A 26,499-nucleotide genomic window follows, 5' to 3' on the forward strand; every position below is an offset into this window, starting at 1 on the left:
TCTTTCTGTTCCTCACTTTTCCTAGTCTTAAAAACACAGAATGACCCATACCTAGTTACCTCGCAGAAATGTGAACGAATAAGGTACATGCCCCGCATGCCCATTCTCTCATACATTATTGCTTTAGTTCGACTTGACAAATATTCAGCACACGTACCACACTGCAGGTAGTAAGAAGACCAAGGAGCCCTCATTCACAAATGCGCATGCAATTATGAAGAAATTGAGAACTTTCCCCATTAAGAAGCTTTTTGGTTTTGATTTTACAGAATGCCTCACTTAAAATATGTCGGGGTCTGTGTCATAGTTTCAATATGACTTGGAGACGGGAAATAACATAAGACATAACATCAGTAAACATAAGACATCGGTTTAGTTTGTGTCCCATTACGTCCCTTGAAAGTAAAAACACGGAAAAAAGTAAAAAGAATAATGCAAAATAAGATCACTAGGTATGTACACCCCTTGCTAACCTAGGAGTTGAAATCAACCATTTAAACATATTCTTCTTCATAGCCCTCCTAAGTAATGGAAAAGCTGAGAACAGGAGGCTCGGAACAGAAACATCAAAGAAAAAAAAATAGGTCCGACAAGTGAATTACTAAATATTAGATGACACACAAAAATGTGCTTTTTGGGTAGACTTTATTGTGAAGCTGCTGGCGATGTTATTTTTGTTTGTACATGATATAGAGATATAGAGATACAGTTTCTGTCTGCACAGAAAGTACATCTTATGGTAAGGCTATATTCAAAGCTGCTCTTTTCTCCATTTCTTTCTGCATCCATGCAAATGTGTAAGACAGAGCAAGAGACTCTGAGGAAAGGACGAGAGTAAACAGCCATCAGAAATCTCTGAGCTGCCCAGCTACGATTCAGGGCAAGAATACCTATCTCTTCCCCATTACTTTGAGGTAGGTTTTATAAAATTCACCAAAACAAAATTCGTTTAGATGCACTTTAATTATAAAAAATACATTCAGGGGCACCTGGCTGTCTCAGTCAGTGGAGTGTAGGACTCTTGGCCTCGGGGTTGCAAGTTTGAGCCCCAAGTTGGGTGTAGAGATCACTTAAAACAAAATCTTGAAAAAAATGAAAACATAAAAATATATTCAAAGTTCCACTTTTTGGACTATGTTGTGAGATTCAAATAGGATGGGTAATGAGCAAAGAAAGGGTAGAAAATGGGGCACCTGGGTGGCTCAGTCAGATAAGTGTCCAACTTGGGCTAAGGTCATGCATGAGCTCATGGTTCATGGGTTCAGACCCCACATCAGGCTCTGTGCTGACGCCTCAGAGCCTGGAGCCTGCTTCAGATTCTGTGTTTCCCTCTCTGCCCCTCCCCTGCTCAACTCTCTCTATCTGTCTCTCAAAAATAAACAAACATTTAAAAAAAAAAAAGAAAGGGAGAAAAACACACACTTTGGGAACATTTAACATTTTGTAATCAAATACTAAGAACCAAAAATCTTTGATGGTTCCTTGCTGCAGAAACTTAACCTACCTGCGAAAGTCTCTCATAAATATCCAAGAACACAATTTGATAAATAAGAATCTAATCAATAGTATGAGAAGCTAGGTAGCTGTGATGTCCCTTCCACCATGCTTTGAGGCCTCCTGTCTTTTCTTTAATCTAGACAGTCTTTTTCTATGCTTTTTTTTCTTCATGAAATGAGGCATCTTTACATAAGAGCTCTGCTTTTCCTTACTGTGGTCTAAAAGCTTTGCTCAGAGTGCCCGGGTGGCTCAGTCGGTTAGCGTCCTACTTCAGGTCATGATCTCACAGTTGATGAGTTTGAGCCCTACATCGGGCTCTGTGCTGTCAGTACAGAGCCTGCTTTGGATCCTCTGTCCCCCTCTCTCTCTCTCTCTCTCTGCCCCTCCCCTCCTGCACACGTGCACACGTGCTTTCTCTCTCTTGCTCAAAAATTTAAAAAATAAATTTAAAAAATAAAAATTTAAAAAAAATAAAAGCTTTGCTCAATTTATTTTTTTAAGTAAATTCTATGTCTAACATGGGGTTGAACTCACAACCCGAAGATCAAGAGTCACAGGTTCTACCAACTGAACCAGCCAGGCACCCCAAAAGCTTTGCTCAATTTTTATAGCAAACCCTTTATAAGCAGAGGGTTTTTGAAGGAAGAAAGCTCTATTTGTCTAGTTTACAACACCAAATTGCTTCTACCATAAAACTGGATTTTTCTTCACCTTCTCAGAAGACTGAAACTTCATTTCCCTTTCAGAGTAAAGAAACTGGGCTCTACTATGAAAAAGCACATGAAACATTTTCTGGCTAGAACCACATCTTTTATACATCTAAAAACACATCTAATATTAATGTTAGTTTGAAGGTATATTTTTAGATAAACTGGATTGTGTGTGAATTTATTTTAGAAACTAAGAAGGAAGTGACTGTCATTATAATCCTATAAGGACCAGGAAGCCAGAGATTTCTCAGAAAAGGTTTCATGTCTATTTTACTAACATTTCAAATCCTAGACAGGCAAAAAAACTAGCTATAATCACTCAGATACAAAGGCAAGTTGGACAAGCTGGCTTTAAAAGTCACTAAAACGTTAGCATCACCTAGCCTCCCTCATGGCTATTAAAAACATTTCTAAGGTGGGGCGCCTGGGTGGCTCAGTCGGTTAAGCGGTCGACTTCGGCTCAGGTCATGATCTCGTGGTTTGTGAGTTCGAGCCCCGCGTCGGGGTCTGTGCTGACAGCTCAGACCCTGGAGCCTGCTTCGGATTCTGTGTCTCCCTCTCTCTCTGCCCCTCCCCCTCTTACACTCTGTCTCTCTCTCTCAAATATAAAATAAAACAAAATAAAAAAAATTTGTAATTAAACAAAACAAACAAACAAACAAAAAAAGAAACACATTTCTAAGCTATAAAGAAACAAGTAGGGATGCAGAGGGAAAACAGGCAGTGGGGGCGGGTATGACCCAACCCAGTACAGAGCTGAACTTCATACAGGTCATCTCTACTAAAATACACAGAGCCCCCCAGGGATTTGGCCATAACACAGCCATGTAACAAAAATTTGCTCTGCTCTATTCAGGCACTTGAAAATACAGGAAGCAGAGGAGAACCTTTCTGTTTCAACTCTCAATCTGAGTTTTAAACACACAGAGCATAATTCTAATTGATCCTCAAAAACTCAACAGCAGAAACATGCAAGGGTCATGATTAAGACCTTATGTGCAAGGAAGAAAACTTCAGAAATCCTACCGGAACTCAAGTCGCCCAAAGGCTGGAAGCATCACTGTTTTCATCTTAACAAACATCCAAAACAAGGACAAAGTCCTTGCCTTAACCCAGACCAGACTAAGTCTGTCCTTAGCCCAGAAGGACAACCCTATGGAAATAAGCAGAAGGATTTCCTAAGAACTAAGAACCCAACTGGAGAGCTCCCTGACCAGCAGCCACCATTATCAGGTTAAAACTCTGCTGACCTCTCTAGGAATGCTATCTTGACGGTTCTACAGTTCCAAGGAGGCACACATGGCTTCCTTACAGTCAAGGGGCAACTTAAGAACAAGTGAGGGATTCTTACTGGGTACCTAAGTTCATGGATATTTCATCAAACCTGTACTGTTTCCCCAAATTCTAAACATGCTACCTGAGAGAAGAAGCTCTGAGATTATTAACCCACCTACATACTACTTAGTTTTTATCATCTCTCTCAGGAAAAAAAAAAAAAAACATCAAAAGAGTGCCAGTTTCTTTACTTGTCTTCCTTATTTTCCAAAATGTGGCTCTTCCTTGGGTTTCAACAGTGACTGCCGAACATAGATAAACTGAGTTATTTTAAGAAACTACGACTAGATCCTTTCATGCGTCAAAGCAAAATCCCGAAATAAATTCTAAACTTTGAAAAGTTGGCTAAAAGAATCTTCATTTCCTGTCCCCCTAGGACCCACCTGCTTGCTAACATGATTACAGAAATGTAACTTTTAAAGTGCAGAAGGGTAATTTTAATCTCATCAGCCAGCATTTGCCAAAATGTAATATGCACTCGAAAGGATTAATAATAGCGGTTCTTTTTTCTGAAGTTCTTCAGCCTGGCTCCTAAAGGAGACAGAAAGAGGGGGAAACCTGACTGTATAAATTAAGTGGTCCTATTAAAACCAAGGAGCAACACTTTGAATAGCTTATTATTCTCAGTCATCACTGCAAAGCTCCTTACTCTTCAACCATGATATATGCTGGTTATGTCAAATCTTGGTTCAGTTTCAAACTTCTCAGATGTTAAGAATTTAAGCCTTGGGGCGCCTGGCTGACTCAGTTGCTAGAGCATGCGACCCAGGTCGTGAGCTCCAGCCCCATGATGAGCACAGAGCTTACTTTAAAAAATTATAAAGAGGGGCGCCTGGGTGGCTCAGTCGGTTGAGCGTCCGACTTCAGCTCGGGTCATGATCTCACAAGTCTGTGGGTTCGAGCCCCGCATCGGTCTCTGTGCTGACAGCTCAGAGCCTGGGGCCTGTTTCAGATTCTGTGTCTCCCTCTCTCTCTGACCCTCCCCCGTTCATGCTCTGTCTCTCTCTGTCTCAAAAATAAATAAACGTTAAAAAAAATTAAAGAAAAAAAATTATAAAGAATTTGAGCCCGGTACAAATAAAAATGAAGCTCAAAACAAAGGAATCCTGCCCTACAGAGAAAATATTTATCCTATATCTAAATAAGCAGATTAGGGATATTCCACGTGGATTTTTAAAAAATAAAATGTGTCGTTTCTTTTAATTATAAGGACAAAGATTTATCCCATTACATTATGTGTAATGGTATCACAAAAAGGTAGACGATATCCCCAAGCAAAAAGCAATTCATTCAGGTTCCTTAACATTCAAATAATGTTTTAAACCTGCCAAAATGAAATCCACCAACTCAAAAGGACCTTGTTTCTAAGGATTCTTTGATGATAAACAGAAGTTTTAGGGACACCTGGGTGGTTCGATCGGTTAAGCACCCGACTCGATTTTGGCTCAGGTCATGATCTCACAGTTCATGGGATCAAGCCCTGAGTTGGGCTCTGCACTGATTCTCAAAATAAATAAATAAGTAAACTTTATAGACAGAATTTTCAAAGGGGTGGCATTTCAGGAAAGTCACCTGGCTCAATTACCTTTTTTTTTTTTTTTTTTTAATGTTCATTTATTTCTTTTAAGAGAGAGAGAAAGCGTGCTCACTAGTGGGGAAGGAGCAGAGAGAGATAGAGAATCCCAAGAAGGTTCCACACTGTCAGTGCAGAGCAGGACATGGGGCTCAATCTCATGAACCTGAAGATCACAACCTGAGCCAAAACCAAGACTCGGACACTTAATGAACTCAGCCACCCAGGCACCCCAGGCAATGACCTTTATCCTTAAACAAGGAGTGGCAATTTCATGATCTTGAGTAGTATGAAAAACATGTCCCTTAAACCTGTAAACACCACGGTAAGCTAACTGCTTCTGACAGTCTGTATTTATTGTGTCATATATAAGCTCAACTACATTGGATTCAGTTAAAAAAACAGGACACGCTAATCTAGTTGCAAAGAATAGCCACGGATTCCTGAAAATGAAGGGCTGCTGCATGTGGCACGTTTTAAACTGCGTTAAAATGGGAATGCCAAGTAATAATACAACCATGTACCTTCCAGATGCTGAGTGACGTGAGGAAGCTGACAAAACCTGAGTGCTTTTCAACAGATCTTTCCCTCTTCTTATCCAAGAAGATAATATATAAGCATTGCTATAATATAGTCAAATATTTATGGATATGGCTAGCTACCAGAGTTTAAGTTCCCCCAACTTTGCAGAGCTGAGGGTATGGGTAGCACGTTAAATGTTATAAAGTGTCTCCAAGAATCAGTGCAAATATAAATTAGCTTTCTACTATGTATAAATCTCTCTTCCATGTACAGGCTACGTTTAAAAAGGAAAAAACTGCATTACTTGTATTTGAAAAACAGCACGACCAATTTTAATCACCTCATTTCTATAAAATAATATTTCCTTTACCTGCTACTCAGATTTCTCGCATCCTTACCCAAAGTAAATGCACACTCTGAAGACATGAGCAAGCTGTTGGTTTTTGAGGGCCTACTATGTGCCAAACACTGTGTTAAATATCCTATATCAGTGCTTCTCAAACTGTCTGAGGTAAAGAACCAGGTTGCTGTTGTTGTTGTTTTCTAATCCACTGCAGAACAAATCTTTTGTAAAATACAATTAAAAAGTTACTACAAAAATAATGTGAAAAAAAAAAAAAGACACAAACTACAAGTCCCAAGTTTACTGTGTTCAACAGATGCAAAATCAGCCCGCCAAACTGTTATGTTTCTAAATGCTTCACTCTCAATTTCTGTACTTCTCTTGTCATTATGGGCTCATGGTATGCAGACCAAACTGTGAGTAGCACTGCTCTATATGCAACCTCTTTATTTTCCAAAGTACTTTTAAAGCCTCCATCGTTTAGTACTGACCACAATAGGTTAAAGGACCTCTGAAAAAAAGCTGGATTAAATGATACTAAGATCCTTTCAGCCCCACAAACTATAAGATTCTGAATGCTGAAGATGTGACATGACTGGTTGCCTAAGGACAGCCATTTTTGTCACACCCATGGAGTGACTGAAAGACGAAAGGCGATGAAAAAGACAGGAGAGTAAGCTCAGAGGAAAGGAATGAGAATTTAACCGGGAGGCGGACCCCAAGGGTGAGGAGTTGTGGGCGGGCAGGAGGGAGAAAATGCCAACTGCAAGAACATTCACTTGGGAGCATTCAGGGTGGAGGTGCAGTTGTCTTACCAATCAGTTTCTGAAAATCACACATAGTGATAATTAAGTCTAAGTCATGAAAAAGAGCTTAAAATATCTTATAACCAAGAAGTGGAAGTTCTGACAGGTGGCAGAGCTGGGCTAAAAGTTGGCTCGATGTGTCAATGCCAAAGCCAAAAAGATTCACCACACGGCTCGCTCTGTGTCCACACATCCTCTGAAGGCTCCTGCATTTTGAGGTTCCAGTTTATTTATCTAACACCGCGCTCAGTATACTTTCCTTCTTTAAATCCCAAAGGGCACCATATTCTGTATGGCCCCACAGGTTAACATGCAGATATTCTAAAAACAACAGGCAAAGAAAGTGCCATATAATTATAGCATTTTATACGCTTTTAAAAACCAGTCCTGGGGCACCTGGGTGGTTCAGTCGGTTAAGCATCCTACTCGGTTTCGGCTCAGGTCACAATCTCATGGTTCAGGAGATGGAGCTCCACATCGGGCTCCGTGCTAACAGCACAAAGCCTGCTTGGGATTCTCTTGCTCCTCTCTCTCTGACCGTCCCCTGCTTCTGCCCTCTCTCTCTCTCAAGATAAATAAACATTCAAAAACAAAACAAAACAAAACAAAAAAAGTCCTGTCCCAGGCACCTGGGTGGCCCAGTTGGTTAAGCATCCAACTCTTGGTTTCAGCTCAGGTCATGAACTCACCGTTCAAGGATCAAGCCCCACACCAGTCTCCCAGGTGACAGTGCTTGGGATTCTCTCTCTCCCTCTCTCTGCCCCTCCCCCGCTCTGCTGTGTGTGTGTGTGTGTGTGTGTGTGTGTGCGCACGCGCGCGCGCTCACTCTCTCTCTCTCAAAATAAATAAACCTAAAAAAATAATAATAAAAACCAGTCCTGTGCAAAACATGTATTTGCTTATCGTGTAAGTATCTGTTTAACTCCAGAAGCAGGAAGGGTGACATTTCAGCACCAAATGGAACTACTTAGAGAAAGCTAAATCTGTAGGATCAGAATTTGGGAGAACTGTTCTAGTTATCACTGGATGCCCCCACCCACCCAATTATGTAGAATTACCACCCAGTCTTGCAACCAGAGAACCTTTGGACTAAAAGTCCTCTGTTTCCTTAAACATGGTACTCGAAGTATCGATCTGTACTCTGTAGAACTGTGCTAAGCATATAACTATGCATCTAAAAGGATTCATTATTTGAGTCATTTCAAAGCTGTCCCACTGGTCTGCTAAGAGAACTAAAGCTGCCATTGGCAATATGGCTGTTTTCGTTTTCTAATACGTCAAGTTTCCGATTATTTCATACTTTAAAAGTTTCAAAAATACCATCCCCTGTGTGGACTGTTGCCTTATGGAGGCTTATTCTGTCCAGGGAGACAAACAAAGGCCCTGAGGCAGGGAACCTTTGGGCCCTGCCAGCCTGATTCATGACAAACACCAGAAGGCCAAGGTGGCTGCAGCGGAATGAAGGGAAGAAGGGGACACAGCAGAAGTCGAGGTCAGAGGCGGATCTGCTGGGCATCTGCTTGGACACCTCTGAGGGACACAGACCAGCTCACTACCCTGGCTGCTGCTGAGAAGACAAAGCTAGGAAGACCTTTCCCTGAATTTATTTTCTTTTTTTTTTTCTTAATTTTTAAAAATTTAAGTGTGTGTGTATGTGAGAGAGAGAGACAGAGAGAGAGAGAGAGAGAACACACATGCTAAGTAGGCTCTGTGCTCAGCACACCTGACACAGGGCTTAATCCCATAAACCATGAGATCATGACCTGAGCCAAAATCAAGAGTTGGTCCCTTACCCAGCACTTAGCTGACTGAGCCACCCAGGCACTCCCTGAATCTCCTTTTCAACCTTTGAAATCTTGAACCATGTGTTGCTCTCCTAAAAGTTTTAATTAAATAAAACACCCCTTGAAACCACAGACCACACATATAATTTATGCATTCTATTACATGACAGGAAATATGAACTTTATGCATATAAAAATGAACAAACACTGCTATCATTGTATACAGTTAGAGCACAGTTCTGAAGGCTCACATTCTGACTTATGGCAAATAACCCTAGATGGTTATATATGTGTGGCCTACTTGAAAGAGAAGAGTCTCACTATTTATAAAGGCTATTTCTCTAACTTTTAAAACTTTTCAACAGAATTGACTAACTACCCAAAGAGAGGATTGGACAAATAAATTGTGGCACATTCATATAATGAAATGCCATGCAGACTTTAATTCTATGCAGGTATTAAAAACTATATTCTCAACCATATTGAGAATGGAAAAATGTCCCCCAAATAACATCAAGGTTAAGTAAAAAGGACAAGGCACGAAATGTATACACAATGAACCTAAATGCCTAGAAGATGTCTGTAAGGGTACATGCATACAAAAATGTCTGGAGGAAAATATGAACTATACTTATCTGTAGGTGGTAGTAATACAAGTGATTTTATTTTCTTCTTCGTGTTCTTATGTCTCGCAAATTTTCTAAAATTCTTTGTTAAAAGATTTCATTTTTAAGTAATCTCTACATCCAATGTGGGGCTCGAACTCACAACCCTGAGATCAAGTGGCATGCTCTACCAAATGAGTCAGGCAGATGTCCTGAAATTTTCTAAAATTCCAACATTTTAATTAAAAATTTTTAAAGTACTTTATAATTTTTTTAAAGTTGATTTATTTATTTTGAGAGAAAGAGAGAGAGAACCAGCAGGGAAGGGGCAGAGAGAAAGGGGGACAGAGGATCTGAATGGTCTCTGTGCTGCTAGGGTAGAGCCTGATGCAGGGCTCAAACTCAAGAACTGTGAGATCATGACCTGTGTCAAAGTCAACGCTCAACCGACTGACCATCCAGGCACCCCTATAGATTGCTTTATAATGTTTTAAATAAATTATGCCTAACAGCCTTATTATGCTAATCAGTAACTAGATTTTACTAAATTACATAAAATAACTTTGTAACAGTTCCAGTCTTCAAGCACTGTCATTCAATAAAAGCTGGTAAATGGACAGAGTTCACTGGAATCCCTGGAGAAAAAAATCTCTACATGGAAATGTTCAAAATAAATATAATAATGCTCAAGTTCAGGGCACCCGGCTGGCTTGGTGGGTAGAGTATGCAACTCTTGAACTCGGGGTTGTGAGTTCAAGCCCCATGTTGGGTTGCAGAGGTTACTTAAAAATAAGATCTTAAAAACAAATAGTGCTCAAGTTCACTACCTAACCATAAAACAACTAAGTTAAACAAATATTCATCCAAATTCATAAGATTTTTAGAATGATGATCAAAACAAGGTATTTGCAATTAACTCTATCTATTGTAGCTGTTTTCAAAAATCCCTCAGGAATTCATTATTCTGTATGCAAAATTTGTTAGGCTGTATACAAATTCAAAGGTTTTAACTCCATGTTGCTTATCCCTATTCCAGCATTAACAACATTCTTCGTATCTCAAGTGCAAAGCATAAAAAACAAATGAACAAAAAATAAATTGCAAAGCATAACTGCAATTAAAATTCCTAAAGTCTTACCTACACTATTTTAGTTCATCAAAAACAATTACCTATTCTTATTCTCCATTAACCTGTATCCTCAACACATGGTATTATTAAATCTCACCCTTTCAAATTTGTTCTAAATACCCTTTCTAGCATTCAGTTCAATCCACATCTAATGTTTGAACTATATTAGTAGGTACACCATGATGTATACTATGAAGTAGCTGCCCTCCAAGAGATTATAATGTAGTAAGGGAGATCAAGCAAACAAATACATGACTTTATAAGGCAGTGCTACAGAAATACAGAGAGAGGGTGACAGCTTCTAACTGTAGGCACCATGAAAGTTTCGTGGAGGAATGGCATTTGATCTGCATCTTGAAGAATAGAGCAGGGTTCTAAAAGTTGGAGTTGGGGTTTCCCAGAGCGACAGGACCTCATAAGCCAAGACTGTGTAGGGGAGAATATAGAAAGTGAGCTTGTGAAATATATGGTTCCTGGGGAGACAGAGAGTAATGAGATAAAAGGTTGGAAAGGTAGAATGGAACCAAATCATAGCTACCTTGAATTATTACTTTAGTTGCAGGAAATTGGAAGCCATAGACGGTCTGGGCAAAAAGTCAATGTAACTGTGCTTTAGGAAGATTACTCTGGCAGCCTGTAGACCTGGCTGTGTAGCTCTTATTTAAAATAATAGCCATTAACTACCGTCTCAGAGATAACACGTTATCAAACTCAAGTGCTACCTAAATAGCAGAGGTAGAGTAGAAAATCACTCAGAACTAGATTCCTAACCCTAGCACTACCTAATTGCATGACCTTGGACAAATGACTGGGCTTCTCAAAGCCTTTTTTTTTCCTAAAATAATATCTCCTCTACTGCTTCACAGAACCACTGAAAGGATGAAATGAAAAGCGTATAATTGAAAATCCCCAGAAGGCTTGCTGGTCATAAGGTCTCTGTCACAACCATTCAACTCTGCACGGTGGCATGAAGACAGACCATATGTAAACTAATGAACTGGTTTTGTCTCAATAAAACTTTATTTATAAAAACAGACTACTGGAGTACCTGGGTGGTTCTGTTGGTTGAGTGTCTGACTCTTGATTTTGGCTCAGGTCACCATCTCACGATTGGTAGGACTGAGCCCTGCACTGACAGTGAAGAGCCTGCTTAGAATTCTCTCTCTCCTTCTCTCTCTGCCCCTCCCCTGCTCACGCTCTCTCTCAAAATAAATAAATATTTTTTTTAAATGAAACAAAAAAAGAGACCGCTGGATGTGACCCTAAGGTATGGCCATAGTTTGCTGACCTCTGTATAAAGAAGTACTGTCCGATAGAAATAGGTTAGACATAAGCGGAATTTAATATTTTCCAGTAGTTATATTTAAAAACATAAAAAGAGGGGCACCTGGGTGGCTCAGTCGGTTAAGCATCCAACTCTTGATCTCAGCTCAGGTCACGATCTCAGGATCCGATTTGTGAGTGGGAGCACAGAGCCTGCTTGGGATTCTCTCTCTCTCTCTCTCTCTCTCTCTCTCTCTCTCTGCCCCCTCCCTCTCCCTACCCCTCCGCACCCCAAATAGATAAATACTTTTCAAAAAATAGTTCTTTAGTAGCAGTGTAAGATCCTGATATAAAGCATATTAATGAGTTTTATTTAATGAATTTTTATTCACATAACTTCAGCCAACAAACGTTCTCCCCAGACAAGGGGGGAAACCCAAAATATGGTGGGAAAAAAAAACCTGTTCTATTTCAAAAGAATGTCTTGTCATTTTTTTAGCAGATATGTTATTTTCTTTAAAAACAGCTTCCTTAATGACACGTGTTGGGCAAATGGACAAAAATCAGATTATCCAAGAGAACTACTACTAGTTAATAGCTTGCAGACAGTAAGTAATAGAAAATTTTGTAGGATAACATTTTCTACCAAAAAAATACTAAAGAGAGAGAGAGAATTTTAAGCAGACTCCAGGCCCAGCGGAGAGCCCGACGTGGGGCTCAAACTCACGAACAGTGAGATCCTGACCTGAGCTGAAATCAACAGTCCGATGTTTAACTGAATGAGCCACCCAGGCGCCCCAATTTACCATAATTTCTAAGTGATGGTGAGCATAAACAATATTTCAAGATATGTTCAACATCTATAATATGATATGAAAATAGCTATGATTTGTGTTAGTTGTACAAAGTTACAGGTTCTATCAGTACCACTGGGGTTCGTTGACTACATTCATATTTGAAGAGAATGCTGAATTTCACCTTAGGTATGAGTAAATAAAGATACAGTTTTCCCCATCCTACTTAACAGACCCCTGCACTCTTATAGATGGTGCCCGGATTCTATTTTCAGGTTCAGAACCCCTGAGGGAAAGGAAAACTTTTTTTTTTATTATAAGCTCATCCACAAATGCTTCCTCCAAAGTCGCCCATATGTATTTTTACTTTTCATCATTTGCTCCTTTCTCCATGAAATAAACCAGTGGTTATTGTTGAGCTACACCGCAACTAGATAATCACAAAGGAATCAGAATCAAGAATACTTCATTTCTTCTATTATCTACCACTGTTCCGATGAAAATATGTTGACACAGCTTTTCCTTTAACATTCTTAATTATTTCATTTCAACAGTAAGAAAAGCAACCATGTGAACAGAGATAGGAGGTCCAGATTTTCTATCCTGTCTTGTAAATGGTTACATCTATTATATTAGTGCTCTTTTGAAATCAGTAATGCAAACTACAAAGCACAAAGCCAATATACTAAACACAGGAAAGATCCATTACAAATACACGCTAAACGTTAATATTTTGTTGGTGTAAAACCACTACTTGAACGATGCATCTGTAGTTATCAGCATTACTAAACCTACAATTTGCATAAAATGGTTTGCAAATTACGCATCTCCTTGTTGTTAATCTAAAATTGCTACAAACTGTGCTATGACCTAGTAATTCAGCCAACCGCAGGTTTCAGTAGAAACACGAGGGATTCAAGCGTGTCCACCCCAAGTGTCCCATCATGGAACATTAATTAGTCTACAATTATTCTTAATAGCACTTTATAAACTCAAAGCTCCACAGAAACATTCAACATTATCGGGAGAGGAATCATACAGCACTATAAAAATCCCCTTAAATTATAAACTGTCTATAGTAATGGATCGCAGAAACACACTAATAATTACTACAAATGTATCATTTACCAAACTTTACCAAACAAATAACAATAAACACTAAAAAAATTTTGGCCTCCTATAAGCTGGAATTATCCAAGGTGCGGCTCTATCTCACAAAACATGAAACCATGAACTGAGCTGAAATGAAGAGTCAGACACTTAGCCAACTGAGCCAGTCTAGTGCCCCTGGAATTATCTTTAAAATAACAGATGTGGCTGGGGCTCCTGGGTGGCTCAGTTGATTAAGCCTCCGACTTTGGCTCTGGTCATGATCTCGCAGTTCGTGGGTGCAAGTCCTGCACTGGGCTCTGTGCTGACAGCTGAGAGCCTAGGGCCTACTTCCAATTCTGTGTCTCCCTCTCTCTGTCCCTTCCCCACTCGTGCTCCGTCTGTCTGCCTCTCTCTCTCAAAAATAAATAAACATTAGGGGCAACTGGGTGGCTCAGTCGGTTAAGCGTCCGACTTTGGCTCAGGTCATGATCTCGTGGTTCACAGGTTCAAGCCCCACCTTGGGCTCTGTGGTAACAGTTCAGAACCTGGAGCCTGCTTCATGGGATGTCTCCCTTTCTCTCTGCCTCTCCCCCCGCTCATATTCTGTCTGTCTCTCTCTCTCTCTCTCTGTCTCTCAGAAATAAATAAAACATTTTTAAAATTTAAAAATAAATAAATAAAATAAAAATAAACATTAAAAAAAATTTTTTTTAATAACAGATGTGGGGAGCCTGGCTGGCTCAGCTGGAAGAACATGTGACTCTTGATCGCTCTTGATCAGGGTCGTGAGTTCAAGCCCCACAATAGGTGTAGAGATTAAATAAATAAATAAATAAACTTAAAAAAAAATAGCAGATGTAAGGAGAAAGCAGTAAGGTACAAGACAACTATAGTACATCAATAAATTACTATGTAGCCACTAAAAATTATGTTTATAAATTACTATGTAGCCATTAAAAATTATGTCTTTAGGCAGCACCTGGCTAGCTCAGTTGGTAAAACATTCAACTCTTGATCTCAGGATCATGTGTTCAAGCCCCACGTTGGGTGTAAAGATTACTTTAAAAAATAACAATAATCAATAAATAAATAAATAAAGTTTTTATTTTTAAGTTTATTTATTTATTTTGAGAGAGAGAGGGAGAGAATGAGAATCCCAGTCAGGTTCCGCGATGCAAGGCTTGAACTCATAAACCATGAGACCATGACCTGAGCTGAAGTTGGACACTTAACCAACTGAGCCACCCAGGTGCCCCTAAAAAAAATTATGTTTAAAAAAAATTTTTTTTTAATGTTTTATTTATTCTTGAGGGAGAGAGAGACAGAGCATGAGCAGGGACGGTGCACAGAGAGAGGGAGACACAGAATCCAAAGCAGGCTCCAGGCTCTGAGCTGTCAGCACAGAGCCCGACGCAGGGCTCGAACCCATGAACCGTGAGATCATGACCTGAGCCAAAGTGGGAGGCTCAACCAACTGAGCCACCCAAGCGCCCCCCAAAAATTATGTTTTTATTTTGAAATTATAAAAATGTACATGAATCAAGTTTTAATATACTATATGATGGGTGGGTGAGGCTGTCCATGTATCATTTCTTTCTCTAAATTCTCAGCCACAGTTTGGGAGTGCAAGAACTCTGTAACATTAACAAATTCAGTAAAAAGTAAATACACAGAAAAAATGTATGTTTTTAAGTCTAATTTGACAAAATTGCTCCCAATAAGTGATTAAAGGATACAAAACTGTGTATAGTATATAATCTCACTTTTGTTTTTATATAAAAATGTGAACTGAAGGAAATAGTAAAAAATTAATTAATATGACTATTTTTGGATGGTACAATCAAAGGATACTTCTTTTCTCTTTTACACATATGGGTGTTTCTCTGTTTACAACACTCATTTTTTACATCTTTACAAGCAAAAAAGTTTTGCATAACATAAAAATACAATCAATTAATGAAATTAAATTAAAAGTTAATATCAAGTATTTTTCATAGTTTATTTATTTTTAAAATTTTTAACGTTTATTTATTTTTGAGAAAGAGAGAGAGAGACAATCCAAGCAGCGGAGGGGCAGACAGAGGGAGACACGGAATCCGAAGCAGGCTTCAGGCTCTGAGCTGTCAGCACAGAGCCCAATATGGGGCTCAAACCCATGAGCCATGAGATCATGACCTGAGCCGAAGTCAGACACAACCGACTGAGCCACCCAGGAGCCCCTTTTCATACAGTTTAAAAAAAAGAAAAGGAGAGAGAAGTATCTGCACATAAAAGAAAATTTTAAGACAGAGTCGAAACAGTCTACCTAACAACTACCATGCACTAAGAACACACTTCAGGGGCCAGGGTGTCTCTTCCCAGAGCGGGCAGCTCCCTGGCAATGCTGGCCTCTGGCAGCATCCCCAGATCATCAAAATAAGAAGTTGCTCTGCCCTGCCTAAATATGGACATGGTCTGATTAACTGGATTACTGACCAAAATGAGTGGATGTCAGAAGACAAGGAAGATCAAGCCACAAGAGAGGTCCTCTGAAGCGAAGGGATAACAGCGAGGCAGCACTAACAGAGTACTCTGGCTTCTTTCAGCTGACCATGGTTCAGCATGCATTCCGAAGGTACCCAATTACATCTACTGGCTTCCTCTTACAGAGCAAAAGCCATTGGCTTAAGCAAATAATAAAATCAAGCAAATCCATGAGTTCTAAAATAATCTCTATGAGGGTGTAAGGAAAAGGGGTCCTAACAAACACTGTCACTCAGGAGTATAAACCAAAACAGTCACTTTGGAAAGCAATTTGGCAAAATCTATTAAAACTTAAAAAAGGGGCGCCTGGGTGGCTCAGTCAGTTGGGCGTCAGACTTCGGCTCAGGTCATGATCTCGCGGTATGTGAGTTCGAGCCCCGCGTCGGGCTCTGTGCTGACGGCTCAGAGCCTGGAGCCTGTTTCAGATTCTGTGTCTCCCTCTCTCTCAGACCCTCCCCCGTTCATGCTGTGTCTCCCTGTCTCAAAAATGAATAAACGTTAAAAAAAAAAAAAATTAAAAAGATAAATAAAACTTAAAATGGTCACCCATGACCCAGCAATTCTACTTCTCAGGAGCCACTGGAGAGAAATATTCCAACATGTGCACAACAGACACGCAAGATAGGTACCGAAGGACCAATTTTCATAGTGAAAAACTGACAACAACCAAAATACCCATTGTGGTAACCTGAATAATGCTCCCTACCGAGATATTTAAGTCCTAATCCCCAGAACCCGTAAACGTGATGTTGGACGGCAAAAGGGATTCTGCAAATGTGATTAAATTAAGGATCTTGAGATGCAGAGATTACCCTGGATTATCTGGGGGGGAAGGGGACTCCAAAGGTCCTTACAAAAGGGATGCTGGAGGAGCCCATCAAACAAGACCTGTGATGACAGGCCAGAGACCAGACTGACACACTCTGAAGACGGAGGAAGGAGCCACTGGAAGTTGTGGCCGAGGCCAGGGAACAGATTCTCCCCTAGAACCCGCGGAAGGAACCAGACGTACCAGCAGCGGACTTGAACCCGGTGCGACTCATTCTGGACTTCGGTTTCCAGAAACGTAAGAGTAAATGTAAGAATAAATTTGTGTTGTTTTAAGCCACTAAGTTTGCGATGATTTGTTAGTATAGCAACAGGAAGCGAATACACCCATCAATCGGGGAATGGCTAAATAAACCAGTATTTCGGGAGTCCCAAGCCGCACTTAAAAAAAAGAAAAACTCGGTAAAAAAAAAAAAAAAAAAAAAAAGTGGTAGATCTATAAAGAGAGATATAGGAAGGTTAAAACATACCATTTAGTTTAAAAAGTTATAAAACGAGGGGCACATGGGTGGCTTAATCAGGTAAGTGACTGACTTCACCTCAGGTCACAATTTCACGGTTCGTGGGTTCGATCCCCACGTGAGGCTCTGTGCTGACAGCTCAGAGCCTGGGGCCTGCTTTGGATTCTGCGTCTCCCCCTCTCTCTGCCCCTCCCATGCTCTGTCTCTCTCTGTCTCTTAATTATAAATAAACATTTAAAAAATGGTAATAATAAATAAATGTTACAAAAATTTTTTAAAAAGTTGAATGCTTAACTGACTGAGCCACCAGGCACCCCTGTTTTTCTACTTTTTATGAGGATGTATTCATGTATTCATTTAAAAAATTTTGGGGAGGGGGCGTCTGAGTGGCTCAGTCGGTTAAGGGTCCGACTTCAGCTCAGGTCATGATCTCACGGTTTGTGAGTTCGAGCCTCACATCGGGCTCTGTGCTGACAGCTCAGAGCCTGGAGCCTGCTTCAGATTCTGTGTCTCCCTCTCTCTCTCCCCCTCCCCCACTGATGCTCTGTCTCTCTCTCTCAAAAATAAATAAACATTAAAAAAAAAAAAAAAAAAGATAGGGCACCTGGGCGCCTCAGTCCATTAAGCATCTGACTTCGGCTAAGGTCATGATCTCATGGTTTGTGAGTTCGAGCCCCGGGTGGGGCTCTGGGCTGACAACTTGGAGCCTGGAACCTGCTTCAGACTCTGTGTCTCCCTCTCACTCTCTCTGCCCCTCCCCCACTTGTGCTCTGTCTCTCTCTCTCTTTCTCCAAAATAAATAAAATGTAAAAAAAAAATTTTGGGGGGGGGGGGCGCCTGGGTGGCTCAGTCGGTTAAGCGTCCGACTTCTGCTCAGGTCATGATCTCACAGTTCGTGGGTTCGAGCCCTGCGTCGGGCTCTGTGCTGAGAGCTCAGAGCCTGGAGCCTGTTTCAGATTCTGTGTCTCCCTCTCTCTCTGCCCCTCCCACACTTGCACTCTGTCTCTCTCTGTCCCAAAAATAAATAAACATTAAAAAAAAAAAAAAAAAGAAACTACCACTTTCTGAGAAAAAAAAATTAAAAAAAAAAAAAACAAAAAAAGAGTCAGAAGCTTAACTGACTGAGCCACCCAGGCACCTCCGTTTTAAATTTTTTTAATTGAAAAAAATTCTTAATTTAAATTTAAATTAAAAAGATTGTTTGATGGATACATAAATTGTGTTAAAAAATTCAAGATCAAAGTAGTAGTTATATAATATCCGCAGCCTTCTCTCCTTTTGAAGTAACTATGCATTTGTCCCATAGTTGATCACCTGCTGTTATTTACATTTGTCTAGAACTATTGACTAAACATCTTAGGAAGCAGACCTCACTCCTTGTGTTCATCCCACAAGTACCGTTGTAAAACAAGATGGAAAAAGGGGAGGGAGGAGAAAGCATGGGGCCCTTTCAGGACTTGACATGCCTTTCATAATTATCACCACAGGTAACTTATTACTTGGGAAAGAACAGGTGCATGACAATCCACCCAGTAGCCCTGGCCAACAGGTGGCATTTTGTGACAGTCAATACGGAGGCCAAGAAGACAGATAATAATCAAAACTGATTTCTTTAGCAAGAGCTTAGACATACAATTGGAGGAAAACTGAAATGTTATCTCATCTGCCTAGCCATACTGCAAACAATTGGGAAGGAAGAAAATTCCAGAGGGATCATACACACACAAAAACCCTACCATCTCCACTATCCACTACAAGAAAATAAAATCCTGTTGAAGGCACAGTTTTGCTTTCACATACAATGCTCAGCTGACTGAATATGCAATAACTTTCCAACAATGTAGCACCTTATAAAGGCAGTTCATACACTGTAAGTATATAAATAAGCACATCCCTCCTTATCTGGTCCTTACGTTAGCCCTGTTATTGCTCTCCTCTTACAGATGATGAGACAGTTAAACATGATTCTAAAGCCTGGACCCTGGGCTAGAGTCAGACCAGCTTTGCTACTCACTGTATGACCTTTGTCAAGCTACTTCATTTCTGTGCCCCTGTCTCCTCATTTGTAAAGTAAGGGTAACAATAGTAACAACCTTGTAAGGTTTTTGTGAGTGCTGAATGAGATCATGGGTGTCAAGTGCTTGGCACAGAGCCTGGCACACAACAGGCTGACACTGTGGTCAGGGTGGTAAGTAGAGGTGGGGACAATGATGACAGAGAAGTTGCAGTGGAAGAAGAAACCAGGGATTACTAAAGGCGTGGCATTTGCCCAAAGTCACACAGCCGGTAAGGGGCAGAGCTGGAACTTCAGTCCCAGTCTGACTCTTCAAACCTGACTTTGACCTCTAGGTAATTCTGCCTCCCACAGTCCTCAGGTACCTCATTCTAACTTTATAGCCAGCCAGCCAAACCGAGAGCTGCTTGAGCCATTTGGCCAAGCTCACCAGCTCTTCTTCCAGTGCTCCTTCCTTTCTTTTTTCTTTCTTTCTTTCTTTCTTTCTTTCTTTCTTTCTTTCTTTCTTTCTTTCTTTCTCTTTCTTTCTTCCTTTTTTTTTTTTTTTTTTAAAGCTTATTTATTTGGGGGCAGGGAGGGGCATAGAGAGAAGCAGACAGAGGATCCGAAGCAGGCTCTGTGCAGGGCTTCAACTCACAAGCCGTGAGATCATGACCTGAGCTGAAGTCGGACACTTAACCGACGGGGCGCCCCTCTTCTTTCAGTGCTCATTAATTACATGGTAATTAATTCTACTGGTGAGCAAAGGTAGTTTTATTCACTTATTCACTAACTCTTCCCAGTTGAGAATTTGGAATTCTATAAAAGTACAAAAGCCCCTTCCAAAGGATTCTGACCAAAAGATAAAAAGGGTGGTGGTATCTTCCTAGGAGAAGACATCAACATTTATAAATCTAAATTATCATCTCAAAGGTTTCATGTGAGTGTATCCTAAGTATTCAGAGCCTTAACTTATTCCAGGGCATCTGGGTGGCTCAGTCACTTGAGTGTCTTGACTTTGGCTCAGGTCATGATCTCATGGTTTGTGGGTTCGAGCCCCATGTCAGGATCTGTACTGACAGCTGAGACTAGAACCTGCTTCTGATTCTGTGTCTCCCTCTCTCTCTGCTCCTCCCCTGCTCACTCTCTCTCTCTCTCAAAAATAAACAAACATTAAAAAAAAAAAAAAAAAGCCTTAACTTATTCCAGATGATCAACTCCTCCCTTACTCAGTAAAACAACAAACAAAAAATCCTCCTGAGCCTTGGTTCATTTCCTAGATAGTATCAGTAAAGCATACTGGGCTTGTGTGGAGTTTGTTTGTTTGTTTGTTTGTTTGTTTTAGTGAGATCAAACAGGCATACAGTAAACTGTATACAATTAAAATGTACACTTTGATGAGTTTTGACATATGTATATATACAACCATAAATCCATCACCATAATCAAAACAGGGAGCATATCCATCACCCAAAAGTTTCCTCGTGCTCTTTTATAACCCCTTTTCCCATCCCTTCCAACCCACCTTCATCCCCAGGCAACCACTGACCTGCTTCCTGTCACGATAAATGAGTCTGCATTTTCTGGAATTTCATAAAAGTGGAATCTTACAATATGAATTCCTGTTCGTCTAGCTTCTTCCACTCAGTATAAATCGCATTTGTTTATCCATTCACCTTTTGGTGGATGTTTAGATTGTTTTTTCCAGTTTTGGGCAAGCACAAATAAAGTTGCCATGAACATTCATGTTCAAGTCTTCTGAATTGGTGTGAGTATGCACGTATGGGGTGGGTCCTTATAAACAGAGTGAAAAATCCATAACACTAACCAAAATGCCTGAGTTCAAAATTAATCTCAACTGTAGAGTATAAAATATCTTGGCCAGTTTGGGAAAGTCAATTAGCTTCCCTGTCAACATCCATATATGCGATGCCTGCCCCCACTGGAGTTTATAAGGAAAATGAGATAGGAAGCGGAAATCTTTTGGAACTTCCACAAATAAGCTATTGCTTTTTTTCTTGTAAATGCCTTTAAAAAAACAAAAAGACTAACGTTCTATGAAACGTAATGCAAAATGCAATATTCGAGTTGTCATTTTTAAGTTCTTAAGAATTTCTTCAATTTATGTTTATTTCACACTTAAAAACATTATTTCCTACAAGCTTTCACTTTCTGCCAACAACATAAAATTAAAATAAACACAGGTAGCTATTTTAAACACCCCGAAGAAACCTCACTCTGCATTTCTGATACACGGCAGTGGATTCAAAGTCCTCATCTACGAGCCCTACTGGATCTGCATCCCAAGCTCTCCGTCTCCTATCACTCTCCTCTTCCCCTTGGCTTCCTGGGCTCAGAGCACCAAACGAAGGATGCCGGGGATGCTTCCCTCTGAGGGACTTGGCTCCTGCTGTCCTCTGTCTAGGATGTACTTTCCCCAGGAGCCATATGGTACACTCTCTCCTCCTTCAGGTCGCTGCTCAAATGCCATCTTGTGCTTTCCTGTCCTGCCCATCCTACATGAAACAGAGCCCTTCCCCCCATTCTTCCCTATTCCTCCTACCCACCTATACTTGTCTCCACGGCACTTATCATTTGACATATTACATATACATAATATGTGTTTGATTACTGGTTATTGTCTATATCCTCCCACTAAAATAAAAGTTTTTTAAAGACAAAGATTTTATTTTATCCTCTGCTGTGTCCTCAACACCCAGGACAGTGGGCCCCACCCACTGCTGAAGTCTACAAATACTTGAAGAAGAAATTTGTTGATTACACCCTATGTATTGATTTCAAAAATAAATGCTGGGGGGCCTGGCTGGCTCAGTTGGAAGAGCATTGATCTCAGGGTCATGAGTTCAAACCTGCCCTTGGGTGTAGAGATTACCAAAAAAAAAATAATAAACTTAAAAAAAAAAAAAATTCTAAACTTCTGTTTAGAATTAACTAGGAAGAAATTTTAATTCAAATGTTGTGCTCTTGCTTAAATTAAAATGCTAAGTCAATGTTGATCTACTTCGTAGCATGGGTTCTTTTTTGAAATTGACATTTAACTTTGAGCAGCACTTACACAGTGAAAAGAACAGTGGAATTCAAAGGCAGGAAAGCCAAGATCTACACGTCTGCCCTGCCATAACTAGCTTCACTACCAAGTCATAGCCTCTCCTGATCTCAGATAACTTCTCTCTAAAATGAGGGAAGCACTTATCTCCAAGGTCCCTTCTTGTTGCAAGGTTCTGAGACTCTACTGTAGTTACTACACACGTATGCATTAAGTTTGCCAATCATAAATTTGTTGGCTTAAATGTTTGTTTTTTTAATTATTTCTGAGAAGAAAGGTGGTGGGGCGTGGGGAGAACCAGAGAATCCCAAGCAGGCTCAGTGATGTCCACACAGAGCCCAACAAGGGGCTTGATCTCACAAACTGTGAGATCACGACCTGCACCAAAATCCAAAGTCAGACGTTCAGCTGACTGAGCCACCCGGGCTCCCCATAAATTGGTCAGCTTAATCCAAATTTGTCATGATCTGAAACTGTCACCTGAAGGACTCTATGTCACTAGAAAACCCTGTGGAAATATGGCCACTGGTTAGCCAGGTGTCCACTGGAAGGAGAGGCTTGGAAGACTTCGCAGGGGTGGCAGCATTTCAAAAGTCAGTTTTTATTTTTTTTTTTATTTTTTTTCTTTTAAATTTTTTAACGTTTATTTATTTTTGAGACAGAGAGAGACAGAGCATGAACAGGGGAGGGGCAGAGAGAGAGGGAGACACAGAATCTGAAACAGGCTCCAGGCTCTGAGCTGTCAGCACAGAGCCCGACGCGGGGCTCGAACTCACGGACCGTGAGATCATGACCTGAGCCGAAGTCGGACGCTTAACCGACTGAGCCACCCAGGCGCCCCTCAAAAGTCAGTTTTTAAAAAGGTGATGAACTTCTAAGCTTCCTCAAATATGAAAAAGAACACATTACTAGAAAGGGAATAAAGATACCTGTTTACTACTCTATCTTTAGCCAGTTACAAAATGTTAAATAATTACAAATATGAGTATCCTACTGCATGGATAAACAGCAGAACATTACGATAAGAAGCAGATGTGTTGGAGACCGACAGACCTGGGTTAATGTACTGGTTCTGCGTGGGGGATGTTGAGCAAGTCACATACACACTCTGCGTTTACTTGCCTCATCTGTACGGTGGGTGTAACATTTATAGTTGTTACAACGGGTAACAGTATTTAACTACCAGGATCCTTTGGGGAACTTAATAAGAGGATGTTTGACACACAGGATACGCTTAGGATTGTCATTAAATAACTAAATGCGAATACGCCCACACAAACACAAATCTAATAGCCACAAAAACCTTCTTAGCTATCCATTTCTACTGATACTATATAGCCCGTATAAGGTGGAAAGAAATGAAAAAAGTTCTTCACCACTGACAGCCATAAATATTTATCACCCATACACATACTGGTTTCTGAGAGGTCAGAACCTACATTTTCTTTAAGAGTGTTGTAAAATTCACCAAGCCAGAGAGGTTCTTTCTTGAAGATCATTCTTCTGTGGAAACAGCTGACAAATACTCAATACATTTATGCAGTAAACATCTTAGGAAAGCCAACTTAATAGCTCAGGTATTTTTAACTACTCCTACCTTCTTAATACTGAAAATAAATAAATTACATTACGTATACAATTGTGGGATCTGTGAACTTAGTCTCTAAGGAACAAAGAGCATCCACTTCCCACATTTCAGATACAACAAAGTCAATTAAATAAAAGGATTCCACCATCATAGCATAATGCCCTTTGAGTTTTCAAGCCCATAAGACACTCAGACGCTTCCTTTTTCTAGAATAGGCCCAAATGAGACATAATAAAACTACGATTCCATGTGAGGAATTCCCTACCAACTTGTTATCTTCCCTTTTCGGTGGCCAGGAAGTCAATTAAGAGTTCACAATGGGAATGCTGCAGGCTCCAGCTCAAATCCAGACACAAAACACAGGGGAACGCACTCGCGTCTCAAGCACGCCCAAGCGTCTTGGCCAACGCGATCTGATCGCTACCCGTTTCCAGAAACACACAGTAATGGGTTTTAATCCATTTCTATAAACGTTCCTTGTGCTGCAAGCCAAAGTGCATGCAAAACCGCAAAACACAAAAGATTCCTCACATTCCGTTTTTAGCCAGAAGACAAGGCCATCCTCCCCGCGCCCTACGCGCCCTACCCCAGAAAGTGCTCCTTGCGACACTAAGAATTTCATGAACCCCCCGGTGCTACCTACACATCAAAATATCATCCCGCAAAGTGGAGGGGGTGCAGCGTCAGCATCGGCTGGCCTCGATGAAACGATACAGCCGGTATTCTCACCTCTGGGCGAACACGAAACCAAGTGAAGTCGGTGGAAAGTTCTCATCAACCGAGCATATTTGGTTTCCTTCTGCCCCCAAACCCGACATCACAATTGCGGAGATTTGCTTTTGCACCTGCCACGGCCCGTAAGCCTCGGCTTCTCGGCGACCCTCGAGCTCACAAAAAAAAAAAAAAAAAAAAAAAAAAAAAGGCCTTGAGGCCTAAAGCGCCCGTGACCCTTTGCGGAGAGCGCACCGTAGGGCCCCTGAAGCATCACCCTCGCTGTCCACACCGCCCGCTTCCCTGACAAAGGCCCCGTGTCAATCCGAGGCACGGCACAGACAAGTTGCTGGATTGCCCATCACGGACCGACAGCTGCCACCAACCTCCCCCGGGAGAAAAAAAAAATCCACACAGAACTGGGAATGAAAAAGGGCGAGGTGTACAGCGTTAAAATTAAAATGTCCCCAGAGCTAAGCAACCTGGGTGTGCCCTGGGTGTGAGTCCGGGGGGTCCGTGGGGGAGGGGACAGAGCGAGCCGGGGAGGCGCCGGTGGCTCCTCCAGAGCGTGAAGGCCGTGCCGGGTGACAGTCTAATAAAACGCCGGGTGTCGGAACGTTCCGAATGAAGCCACAAACGCAGTCCCCGGCGGGCTTGAGGCCCCGAGGCGGCAGCGAGGCGGGCGGGCTGCGGACCTGCGGCCGCGGCCCCCCCACCTGTCCGCCCCGCGCCCACACACCTGCCGGGGGCAGCCTTCGGGGGACCTCGGGGTCGGGGTGAGGCAGAGGTGTGACGACGGCCCCGATCGCGGGGACGCGGGGCGGGTGGGCTAATCTGCTGGCCGAGGCCGGGGAGCAGCCTCGCTCACCTCCAGGTCGGTGTCGGCGGCCTCCGGGGCCCCGAGGATCTCGCTGGGCAGCTCGGCCAGGTCGGTGACCCGGATCAGCCCGTCGTGCAGGAAGATGGTCTCCTCCTTCACCGAGAGCCACTGCGCCGAGTCCGCGGCCGCCGCCGCCGCAGCCGCCGCGGCCGCCGATGAGCCCATGGCCCCGGGTGAGGGCTTGGCGGTGAGGAGCAGCCGCCCGGCCCGGGAGAGATGCGAGCAGGAGCCGCCGAGATCACCAGTCCATAGCAGCAGCCGCCGCGCCCGCCTGCAGCGCCCCGCTCGCCGCCTCGCCTGTGCAGCTCCGCCCTAGGCGGTCCGATCCGCCATCCCCCCCCACCCCCGGCCCCGGAGACCCCAGCCCCGCCGCCGCCGCCGCCGCCCTGAGGAGCAGGACCCGCCTCTGCCGCTCGGCAGCCAACTGTCAGTGAGACGCCATGTTGGGGGCGGGGCTCCCGGCATGCCCTGCGGAGCGGACAATACAGGCTCCGCCCACCCGCCTGGCCCCGCCCACTCCGGGCCGCCGGGGGCTCTCAGGTCTGCAGGACCGGTGCTTCGCCTCTGGCTCGGTCCTGCCCTCCGACTGACCTTCCCCGCCTCCTCTACCCCTAGCCGTTTGGGGGCGCCCTGGGTCTGCTGTCCGCCGGGAGAAGCCGCCGCCTCCCCTCCTCTCCCTACTCAGGTGTGCACCCCTTGAAGTGGCCAGAGCCCCCAGCCTGGGCAGAACATAGCGGTTCACTCCCTGCTGCTTTCACATTTATTTTTTTTTTTTTTTAATTTTTTTTTAACGTTTATTTATTTTTGAGACAGAGAGAGACAGAGCATGAATGGGGGAGGGGCAGAGAGAGAGGGAGACACAGAATCAGAAGCAGGCTCCAGGCTCTGAGCCATCAGCCCAGAGCCCGATGCGGGGCTCGAACTCACGGACCGCGAGATCGTGACCTGAGCTGAAGTCGGACCCAACCCGACTGAGCCACCCAGGCGCCCCTGCT

General features: G+C 42.2%; 1 protein-coding gene across 5 annotated transcripts in view; it reads right to left on the reverse strand.

Moving 5' to 3' along the window:
• The window catches only part of HECTD4 (HECT domain E3 ubiquitin protein ligase 4), a 189,799-nt gene extending 163,953 nt beyond the window's left edge, over positions 1-25,846 (reverse strand). For all 5 annotated transcript variants that reach the window (XM_053902041.1, XM_053902039.1, XM_053902040.1 and 2 more), the window contains exon 1: positions 25,493-25,846. In XM_053902041.1, coding sequence (XP_053758016.1) covers positions 25,493-25,669 — 177 coding nt within the window. In that variant the 5' untranslated portion in view covers positions 25,670-25,846. The remainder of the gene's footprint in view (positions 1-25,492) is intronic.
• Between the last annotated feature and the right edge of the window lie 653 nt (positions 25,847-26,499).

Source organism: Panthera pardus, unplaced genomic scaffold, assembly GCF_024362965.1.
Source record: "Panthera pardus isolate Hobbes unplaced genomic scaffold, ASM2436296v1 HiC_scaffold_15, whole genome shotgun sequence".
NCBI classification, from domain to species: domain Eukaryota; kingdom Metazoa; phylum Chordata; class Mammalia; order Carnivora; family Felidae; genus Panthera; species Panthera pardus.